This window comes from Idiotropiscis lumnitzeri, chromosome 2, assembly GCF_059441095.1.
Source record: "Idiotropiscis lumnitzeri isolate Australia: NSW breed Sydney's pygmy pipehorse chromosome 2, RoL_Ilum_1.0, whole genome shotgun sequence".
In the NCBI taxonomy this organism is placed as follows: domain Eukaryota; kingdom Metazoa; phylum Chordata; class Actinopteri; order Syngnathiformes; family Syngnathidae; genus Idiotropiscis; species Idiotropiscis lumnitzeri.
This window is the reverse complement of record NC_142392.1, coordinates 36,405,317-36,416,543: the sequence shown is the minus strand read 5'-3', so window position 1 is coordinate 36,416,543 and position 11,227 is coordinate 36,405,317. Positions and strand designations below refer to the sequence as shown.

The following is an 11,227-nucleotide window of genomic DNA, read 5'->3' as shown; positions in this document are numbered from 1 at the left end:
CACGAGACCGGCCTGGTGGACCCTTGTGCGCTGTGCAGAGGTCACAACGGCGACAAAAGTCCTCAACATCTCGCCTTAGTTGACCCCAATAGAAACTTTGCCGGAGTCTGCGAAGTGTTTTTGACACACCAAAGTGTCCTGCCTCTGCAGGCCCATGAGAAGCTTTCAACACAGCCTCTCTCAGAGCCCTGGGGACGACCACCTGCCATCTATCCTCACCAGTAGCAGGCTCCTTCCAAGCTCTCTGGTGCACCCCATCCTTGACCTGAAGAGTCCCAATCTTTGAATACAGTCCTTTAGTGGCAGGCGAGTGTCCAGCGACCTTCTCCCACTTAGGGTTTTGACCCGACTCGACCCACTGCAATACAGGTCGGAGGTCAACATCCGGTTGCTGCTGCTTCCTCCATTCAGGTGCCCCCACAACCTTGACCTCCCTACATATGGGGTTGACATGATCATGCGCGGGACTTTGCTCATCACCACAAAGTTCCTTCTCTCGGGTTTCTCTGTTCTCGCAGAAGCGGCAGCCAGCAAGAGCACAAGGGCGTCGAGACACAGCGTCAGCGTTGGCATGGTGATTTCCTGCCCTGTGCTCAACTTGGAAGACATATGGGGCCAGTTCTTCAAGCCAGCGTGCAATCTGTCCTTCAGGCTCCTTAAAAGACAATAGCCACTGGAGTGCCGCATGGTCAGTGCGAACAGTGAAGGGTAAACAGGACAGATAATATCGAAAATGGCTAATGGCTCTCACAATTGCCAGCAGTTCCCTTCGTGTGACACAATAACGCCGTTCAGCCTTATTCAAGGTTTTGCTGAAGTATGCCACTACTCTCTCCCCGTCTGCCCCCACTTGACTCAAAACCGTCCCTATTCCGACATTGCTGGCATCAGTGTCCAGGACAAACGGCAGGTTGGCGTCTGGGGGGACGAGAATGGGTGCCTCCGTCAGCACCTTCTTTAGCGAGCTGAAGGCTCGTCTGCACTCGGGAGTCCAGTCAAAATCAGTGTCCTTCCGCTGCAGGTGGAAAAGCGGTGCAGCTAGACATGAGAAACCCCGCACGAATCGCCTGTAATAGGATGCCAGCCCAAGGACGCTCTTCAGTTCACGCGGGTTGCTGGGAGTAGGCCAGTCCCTCACGACTCGCACGTTCTTCTCCAAAGTGCTAATGCCTTCCCTTCCAACTTTGTGTCCCAGGAACTCAAACTCTCTTCTCATGAAGCAGCACTTGTCAGTACAGAAAGCAGTCTTTGGCCTGATTTCCGAGCTGAGAGGCACCTGCCAATATCCACTGCGCAGGTCTAATGAGGAGAACCAGGACGATCCAGACACCAGATCCAGAGTCTCATCAATGCGGGGCAGTGGATAGGAGTCTTTCTTGGTCACGCTGTTTCAGGGTCTATAGTCCACACAGAACCTATTCTTCACTGTCTTTTTTTTTTTGACCTTGACAACCCCTGAGGCCCAAGGGCTGTCAGATGGCTCAATGATACCAGCTTTCAGCATCTCGTCAATTGCGCTGTCCGCATCTGCCTGATGTGCTAGGGGAAGGCGGCGGGGGCGTGCTTTGATAGGTCGTGCATACCCCGTGTCAATTTCGTGCTGCACCAAGTCTGTTCTGCCCACCTCCTCTTCTGTCAGCGCAAAAATGTCCTTAAAGTCCCACAACAGTTGCCACAGCTCGTCCTGTTGCTTGGGTTCTAAACCATCACTGTTGCGCTTCCACACTTTGCGCACTGCCGTCAATCTGTCCACTCCACCTGTCATGGACCACGGGGCCGGGGGAGAGGAATGCTCATCAATGTGGGCATCTGATGTGGGTGGAGAAGTCATAGGAGCCAGCGGTTCATGGGTGGGATCAGACTCCTGCTGTGCAATGGCTGCGCTCGACGTCGGAAGGAATGACTTTTCAGGCTGTGTAGGGCGCACCATTTCAACTGTGGGGCCTCCTGGAAAAGCCAACGTGTTCCTCCCCAGGTCAAGCACGCACTGGGCTGTTCGTAGAAAGTCCAGTCCTATGATGCAGGGGTCGCGTACCGCGGCAACCCACACCCGAAAGTTCATGCATAGTCCCCCCACTTGGATAGTCACCACCCCCCTTCCAAGCATAGGGGTGAGCTTTGTTCTTTTTATAGTTCAACTTCTAGTTTAGTTTTTCACCTTTTCACACGGCGTAATGAAGGCCAGTTGAGCAAGTGGAACAAGTGATTTTTATTGATGATTGTGGAAGGCAACGATTTCATAAGCACAGTTTCTTCTCACACCTTTTCCATTAAATACGATTAAAAACACAACTGAAAAGCATAATGTTAACAAATGTTGTTCCAGGCAAAGGCAATTAATTTTATTTACATGTTTGATGTAAACACCAAAACAAATCATCACTCAGACACATTGCTTCTTCTGGCACGGATCACATTGGCTTAATGTCAATAAAAAAGCTTAGCAAAATTAAATTTATCATATTTTATTCAAAATCAAAATTTACATCTTACCACAAAGAGTCAGTTCCTTGAGTTTTTTGTTGTCTTTTTTTTAAGCTTCAAGGATCGCTGCAATTCTCACCAGCACAATTGTGTCTCTCAGCACCCTTTTTAGAAAAGAATTTTTTAGCACAAACGCTGCAACTGAATGGCTTGTCTCCATTGTGTGTTCTTGTGTGGCTTCGTAAATGCGACTTTTGAGAGAAACTCTTGGCACAAACTGAGCAGGAAAAAGGTTTTTCACCACTGTGTCTTCTTGTGTGGATTGTTAAATGCGACTTTCGAGAGAAACTCTTGCCACAAATTGAGCAGGAAAAAGGTTTTTCACCACTGTGTGTTCTTGTGTGCCTTGTTAAATGTGCCTTTTTAGAGAATCCTTTGCCACAAACTGAGCAGGAAAAGGGTTTTTCTCCACTGTGTGTTGTTGTGTGGATTGTTAAATGTGCCTTTTGAGAGAATCCTTTGCCACAAACTGAGCAGGAAAAGGGTTTTTCTCCACTGTGTGTTCTTGTGTGGATTGTTAAAAGCGACTTTCGAGAGAAACTCTTGCCACAAACTGAGCAGGAAAAGGGTTTTTCTCCACTGTGTGCACTTGTGTGGATTGTTAAAGGCGACTTTCGAGAGAAACTCTTGCCACAAACTGAGCAGGAAAAGGGTTTTTCTCCACTGTGTGTTGTTGTGTGGATTGTTAAATGTGCCTTTCGAGAGAATCCTTTGCCACAAACTGAGCAGGAAAAGGGTTTTTCTCCACTGTGTGTTCTTGTGTGGATTGTTAAAAGCGACTTTTGAGAGAAACTCTTGCCACAAACTGAGCAGGAAAAGGGTTTTTCTCCACTGTGTGTTCTTGTGTGGATTGTTAAATGAGACTTTTGAGAGAATCCTTTGCCACAAACTGAGCAGGAAAAAGGTTTTTCTCCACTGTGTGTTCTTGTGTGACTTGTTAACGTTGCGTTTTGAGAGAAGATTTTGCCACAAACTGAGCAAGAAAAAGGGTTTTCTCCACTGTGTGTTCTTGCGTGCCTTTTTAAACTTGACTTTCGAGAGAAACTCTTGCCACAAACTGAGCAGGAAAAGGGTTTTTCTCCACTGTGTGTTCTTGTGTGCGGTTTTAAAGACAACTTTGAAGTTAATGAGTCAGTGTGACATGCCCTTTCACCTTTGGCTTGCCCATCATCATCATCATCATTATCAGGAGAGCATGATAATGTGTCCTCATTTTGTGCTTGTGATGGCCCCCAGTGGTCTTCGTCACCTTCTGTTGTCACGTGATGACTTGAGTTGCTGCTTGTAGGCTCCGCCCCTCTGTTGTCCTCACGCTCACCCTTGTTTTCATCTTCAGTCTTTATAGGGACACCGTTCAGTGGTGACTTGTTGATCTCCTCCTCCTCCTTTTTGATGTGAGTCAAGTCTGGCTCCTCTTTCACAGAACGGAGATCATTTTGTCTGACGTCTGCAGGACACAAAAAGACAAACACACATTTGGTTTGGTCAAGTCAAGTCAAGTTATATTGTTTCTACCGTGCTACCTTGACTTGTGCCTGCCGCACACGGAGCAATGCGTGCGACCCCAACTTGGACCGGACCATGGGGGCATTTCACAAAATTACGTCCTACGATGTAAACCTCCTTTTAGCAGCACAACAGTGATAAACGAGCATTTAAAAAGGAAGCACATTGCGGCTGATGCCCGATTTAATTCCTGACATAGTCACAGACGTTTATGGAAGCGAGCTGAAGTTAGCACACACAGGCTATTGTGTGCGTCTGATGGAACACCTGTTGTGGGACCCTAACTTATTAATGGGGGCCACTGGGGGCCATCGCAACATTATGTCATTGATAGAATAGAAATCCTTCAAGTGAAATATGTTTACAAGTATTTCATTTTGCATTTCGAGATAGAACTAAATGTTCCTGGGCTTGTTGGTAGAAAAGGGGGTTGTGACGTGTTCCCTTTTTAAGACCATTGTAAGCCAGTACAAAGTTCATAAATAAGACCAATACGTACTTGATTTTTAAAAAAAAACTTAACCCTTTGTGTTTTATCCACTAAAATTTATCAACCGCCATTGATATTTTTGCCGTAGTGTGCAGAGTATTTAGAGTCAGTTTGAATCATTCCAGAAGGAATTGCTTGAACAAGATATGTCAGAGAAGTTATTGTAAAAAAACGAGACAAGCCTGCACAAATGAATCACCCAGCCAAGATTGAGGAGGAGCAGTCCGGCAAAGAGAAAAGCGTTCCCGCTCCTGTGCGGCGTTTTATTGAAGCACAGCAAAGCAATTTGTATATGCAAACTCATAAAGAATGGAAAAACATGAACACTTCGACTTCATCACACCCGTCCACACGCTTCCTGTTGTTCGAACGGTTTCAGCTTACAAGACATGTTTGGGTCACACTTTTGTTAAATGCGAGCTAAACGGTTTCCTGTCAAACACGGTTCAAGACGTGCATGTTTTTGTGGCTTCCTGCTCAACTGCCAGCATAGACACAACTCTTTTACCACTGAACTAACGTTTTCCTGTTTAAGAGGTCCATGTTTTTGTGACCTTCTATAAACCCGTAAGCATAGTTTTGAAACATGATGACATGACAAACTTAATTTCTTTCGCGATAATATAAAAACTTTCGCAGATATAGCAAAAACAAATTGGAGAAGCTGTGGAGCAGAGCACATCAGTCAGACCCCGGGTCCACAAGCCCTCTGGCAGAGACGCAAACAGAGCTTTCGCTTCAGAGTGACCCATTCACTGTCTACCATACTGTCAAGAAATTCGGAAAATGTTCCGTAACAGAAGAATTCGGAATGGGTGCTGAAACACCACAACCTGCTAGTGACGGAGTTTCTACATCTGAAATTAACTCTGCCAAAAGTCTTCACCAATGGGCCGAAATCTTTAGTATGATGATGCGCACCGATAGTTAATGTGATTTGTGGCTCAGCAAACAGAGACAATTCAAACAGTTTCCTCTGCTCTGGGCAAGGCACACATGCGAGGCAGCACCGGTAGACATCACAAATACATCATCCTAATGCAAGATGCAGTTCTGACTCTCGAAATTGGGTGAATGCATTCTGATAAACCAAATCATCATAACTCAGTGTTCAATGCAAAGGACCAATTGGTGGTTTGAATGGGTGGAGGCGGCTACACCACGCAGACCAGAGCAGGAACAAGACGGACCAGCTGCGGGAGGATGGAGACCCTGGTCTCAGAGCTGCCCAGTCTACTGGAACGGAGGACAACATATGCTTCCCCGCCGGGTGTGCACAGTCAAATTCAGTCCCACTCGAATTCCAGTGTTTGTTTCACAGGTGCGGGTTCGGTCCACGGCAGTGACTCGGCCAATCTCAAGAGTCCCACACGCGTGACGGTGTTGTTGCTCACTGGGATATGGAGAAGAAGCTTGCAAAGCGTGGAATATCTTGTTCCACCATCAAAAACTGTTGTCCATCAATCGTCACCGGAATGCCAAGACCTGCCGGTCCTTGAATGCTGAGGCTCCGCGGGCACCCCTATCGTGGAATGTGGTCCCAATCGGGCTGAGGCGTCAACTGTGCGTTTGGAAGCCATAGAAGCGTTGTCGGAGGAGGGGGTAGCGATGGCGCCCCCGTGCTAGTGGAGCTCTTTGTGACTGGCGTGGCGCTGGACCACAGGATGGTACATTTCAGGAAGTGGCTCGGTTTGGACCGCTCATCACCCAGTGACCCCACAGCAAGAGCACGTCCCACTCACAACCCATGTCTATAACCACCCACCACCCCTACTTCTGTTACGTGACCTTGTTGACCGGCCGGTGCGGACAACAAGCCTGCTGTGGCAGGGGAAACGGAAAGAGCAGACGCAATGGGAGCTGCATGCGTCGGCTGCTGCATTAACTGCTTCCCCCTGTTTTATTTTATTTATTTTTCCCATGTTCTTTTTTCTTTTTCGGGTGAATTAGCACTCTTGTCCCTCTGAACCCGCGAGTGTAACAATTCGTTTTCTACATCCAATACAATATTTTCTTTCATCGATGCAAAAACGGGGATTCGACTCATACTGATTAGCAGTTTCTCATTGACGGACTGTTCCGCATGATGTCAGAAACAGGGAGGCGCACGTCCTCGAGGACGGCCACCAGCACAGCTGTGTGGTGGTGACACTATTGGACGGGTCACTGGCGGAAGCTTCAATCCATTCGCCTCTCGCCCCGTCTCCCATAAGAGCTCACAAACTTAATATTTTACATATATTTTACAAATGCCAATGCCAATTGGTTTTGTCTTCTGTTTATGATTCATATTCAATCCCCATGAACACGTCAACTATAATTTAGCTCTTCTTTTTTAACTAACTAATACAGTGATTCTCAAATAGTGGGGCGTGGTGCGATGCTAAGGGGGGCGCGTGAGTTGATGACAGAGCTCCACATAGCCAGCAGCCAATCATATCACAGCGGGGTGTGTTCTATTCTTCCGCTTTAGTGCAGAACAGACTGCAGTTTTCACGTAGGAAATCCATTCAGCGCTGCTCTAAAAAAACTATGCCATCTTTCTTTCATCTCGTCGAACAAAGAGAAGCACACGAGTTATCGCCAAGTAGAGATCAAGTGCGGATTTGTTGAGATTGGCGTTTGAAAATGTGTGCAGGAACGACACCCAAGTACAAAGAGGAACTTTGTGGAATAAAAGAAGAGTACGAGCAACATCTTCAACTGCTGGACGAAGTTTGCAAGCAGCCTTGTATTGTGCTACACCAGTGATGCTGAGGGGGGCACGTGGGACCCTGGGGAACATGATTTGCATGGTTTTGGGACCGAAAAAGGTGATCTCAGACAACGCGAGTTTGAGCTCGTCAAAGCTGTTTGTGCCCCGAGTTCACGCAGTATTGATTAACAAAAAAAAAGCGGCGCCCCGTCGCTCGTTGACCCGGAAGTGATTTCTTTCGCCGCTCCTTAAATGCCCCGCGCCAAGCTGTCTTGCGCCGCAGCAGAGCAAGCAAGGAGGCGCTAAGCGCGCTAATCGCTAAAATTAATTGCATCGATGGACGCTCAACTTTGAAAAGAAGTCTGACTCAAACCGCGTTCGGGCGGAGAGCCAGCAGCTACGAACAGAAATGTTGTATTGCAACCATTACGTATCCAAACAAAATAAGACGATGGCTACGTTAGCACTTTAGCAGACGCTCTCAGGCTGGAACACGGAAATGGCTGACGTCATCACAACGAAGCGGTTTGACGTCAAACAGATTGTAAACATAAAAAAAAATGTATAGTCAACAAATTAAAACTGTTGCTTTATGTTATTTATACAGAATTTTTGTTTGAAATCCCCCTGGCTTTTTGTCTTTTCTATATTACGTATGTATTAATAACTGTCTGGTTTGTTCATGTTAATAAAGTTAAAAAAAACTAAACAAAAACGTATAGTAAATATTTATCATCCCATCAATATTCGCACCACAGAGTGCTGAGTTTCGAGATCCTCACAATAGTCGTTCTCAAAATGATAGATTTTTTTAATCAATTTGTCTTTGTTAAGGGATATTTTATTGACAATCTAACATTTATAATACAAAGAACATGTACATTAGTACGAAATGTAAAAACAATTGTGGTGGGGGGGCGCAAATCTATTTTCTTCTTGGTATGGGGGGGCGTGACAGGAAATAATCGAGAACCACTGAACTAATACAGTGAACCCCCGGTTATCGCGGTTAATGGGGACAGAGACCACCCGCGAAAACTGAAAATCCGCAAAGTAGCGTCGCACCTTAAAAAAACAAAACAAAACAAAAAAAACACCGTGTAAATATATACTTCGCACCTATATATATATATATATATATATATATATATATATATATATATATATATATATAGGTGCAAAGTAGCGGCACACCTTCAAAAATGCTTAAAAAAAATCATATATATATATATATATATATATACTGGTAGAGAGAGAGTGAAATTCATGTTATAACAAAAAAAATTATTATTAAAACTTATTATTTTTTTATTCCCCAGCCATTATTTTTGTATTTATTCAATTACTTCTTTTTGTATTTATTTAATTACTTCGACTTTTACCTGCTGGTACGCCGTCCGGTGTGCCCTGTGAATGTTATGATCCTCCAGCAGAGCTGGAGGATTGAACAGGACTCTCCAAACGCAGACCCGGGAAAAAAGGTGGTGATACAAAGATATTTATTATAATCACTATATAGTCAGTGTAATCAGCGCGTTTCGCAGCAGCTGACGGCATGGCGCGAGACGATCGCTGGAGGAACGCCCACACAGCTGAAAAAACAAAAACACGCGGCATGACAGGCACAGATCATGACAGTGAAATGATAGGTGGCATTCTTCATTTATTCATTCATAACTGACAGCCTCGCGCTCCGCCGGTGCCCGGGCGGAAGGTGCTCCTCTTCGGCTTACTGTGACGCGAGCATGCCCTCCTCCTCGGGAGCTTCCATTCGGTTCAACTTAGGGCCCGCTTGGCACCGCCCGTGCCCGGGGAAGGTGCTCATCTACGGCTTAACTGCCACGCACGCCGGCCGGAGCTCTGATACGGTCCGAACCGCGCGAAACGTCGCCATCAATTGTGTCCGGGGGAACCTGCTCTTCTTCGTCTACTCTCTTCTTCGTCCACTCTCCTCTTCGGCGCACGCCGGCCGTCTAACCGCTTCAGCGCCCCCTTGTGCCGCTCGGCGAAACTACAATGTCCCCGATTATTTTTTAGACCCGCGAAGCACTGAACCCGCGAAAGGTGAAACGCGAAGTAGCGGGGTTTCACTGTATTTGACAAAATGATAGTTTTTTTCCAAAGTGAGATTCTGCTAAGCAACAAACCCCAAACACTTGATAGAGCTCAACCTAGAAAGAGGTTTTAGCCAGTCAGAAATTTATTCAGAAAGTGAAATGTTAAATGTATGGGAGGGCATATTTGAAGAGTTTGAGTTTTGTTCAATGGACCATACATATACGAGCCAGCCAAACACAGCGAGAAAACCAGCGCTGACTCCAGTCGCCATCAAGTTGCCAACTCCTGACATCCTAAAACCTTTGAGAGAAACTGAGCCGATTTGCGTTTGTCTTTCTGGTTCTTTTTATAGTTCAACTTCTAGTTCAGTTTTTCACCTTTTCACAGCGTAATGAAAGCCAGTTGAGCAAGTGGAAGAAGTGATTTTATTGATGATTGTGGAAGGTAACGATTTCATAAGCAGAGTTTCTTCTCACACCTTTTCCATTAAGTACGATGAAAAAGACAACTAAAAAGCATAATGTTAAAAAATGTTATTCCAGGCAAAGGCAATTTATTTTATTGACATGTTTGATGTAAACACCAAAACAAATCATCATCACTCAGACACATTGCTTCTTCTGGCACAGATCACATTGGCTTTATGTCAATAAAAAAGCTTTGCAAAATTCAATAGATCATATTTTATTCAAAATCAAAATTTACATCTTACCACAAAGAGTCAGTTCCTTCAGTTTTTTGTTTTCTTTTTTTTAAGCTTCAAGGATCGCTGCTTTTCTCGCCAGCACAATTGTGACTCTCAGCACCGATTTTAGAAAAGAATTTTTTCGCACAAACTCTGCAACTGAATGGCTTGTCTCCAGTGTGTGTTCTTGTGTGGCTCGTTAAAAGCGACTTACGATAGAAACTCTTTCCACAAACTGAGCAGGAAAAGGGTTTTTCTGCACTGTGTGTTCTTGTATTTGTTAAAGTTGATTTTTGAGTGAAACCTTTCCTACAAACTGAGCAGGAAAATGGTTTTTCTCCACTGTGCTTTCTTGTGTGGCTTGTTAAATGTGTCTTTCGAGAGAAGCTTTTTCCACAAACTGAGCATGAAAAAGGTTTTTCTCCAGTGTGTAATCGTGTATGTTTTTTTAAACTTGCCTTTTGAGAGAAGCATTTTCCACAAACTGAGCATGAAAAAGGTTTTTCTCCAGTGTGTTTTCTTGTGTGTACTGTTAAACTTGCCTTTTGAGAGCATTTTCCACAAACTGAGCATGAAAAAGGTTTTTCTCCAGTGTGTAATCGTGTATGTTTTTTTAAACTTGCCTTTTGAGAGAAGCATTTTCCACAAACTGAGCAGGAAAAAGGTTTTTCTCCACTGTGTGTTCCTGAGTGGATTGTTAAATGAGACCTTCGAGAGAAACCCTTGCCACAAACTGAGCAGGAAAAAGGTTTTTCTCCACTGTGTGTTCCTGAGTGGCTTGTTAAATGAGACCTTCGAGAGAAACCCTTGCCACAAACTGAGCAGGAAAAAGGTTTTTCTCCCGTGTGTTTTCTTGTGTGTTCTGTTAAACTTGCCTTTTGAGAGAAGCATTTTCCACAAACTGAGCATGAAAAGGGGTTTTCACCACTGTGTTTTCTTGAGTGAATTATTAAATGAGACCTTCGAGAGAAACTCTTGCCACAAACTGGGCAGGAAAAAGGTTTTTCTCCACTGTGTGTTGTTGCGTGGCTTGTTAAATGTCTTTTGAGAGAAGCTTTTTCCACAAACTGAGCATGAAAAAGGTTTTTCTCCAGTGTGTAATCGTGTATGTGTTTTTAAATTTTGCTTAAAAGAAAAGCTTTTGCCACAAACTGAGCAAGAAAAAGGTTTTTCTCCACTGTGTGTTCTTGCGTGGCTTGTTAAATGTGTCTTTTGAGAGAAGCTTTTTCCACAAACTGAGCATGAAAAAGGTTTTTCACCACTGTGTGTTTTTCTGTGCCCTTTTAAAGACAACTTTGAAGATAATGAG

At 44.8% G+C, this 11,227-nt stretch overlaps 2 protein-coding genes across 2 annotated transcripts; both read right to left on the bottom strand.

Moving 5' to 3' along the window:
* Nucleotides 1-2,138: 2,138 nt before the first annotated feature.
* LOC148342440 (uncharacterized) lies at nt 2,139-3,959 on the bottom strand (the record flags this gene model as incomplete). The annotated part of the gene is made up of 1 exon (XM_088286292.1): nt 2,139-3,959. A coding segment is annotated over one exon (1,419 nt), but the record flags the coding sequence as incomplete, so codon positions are not given.
* A 637-nt stretch (nt 3,960-4,596) lies between these two features.
* Nucleotides 4,597-10,841, bottom strand: LOC148342439 (uncharacterized; the record flags this gene model as incomplete). The annotated part of the gene is made up of 2 exons (XM_088286277.1): nt 4,597-4,614; nt 10,155-10,841. Coding segments are annotated over 2 exons (705 nt in total), but the record flags the coding sequence as incomplete, so codon positions are not given.
* Nucleotides 10,842-11,227: the final 386 nt, after the last annotated feature.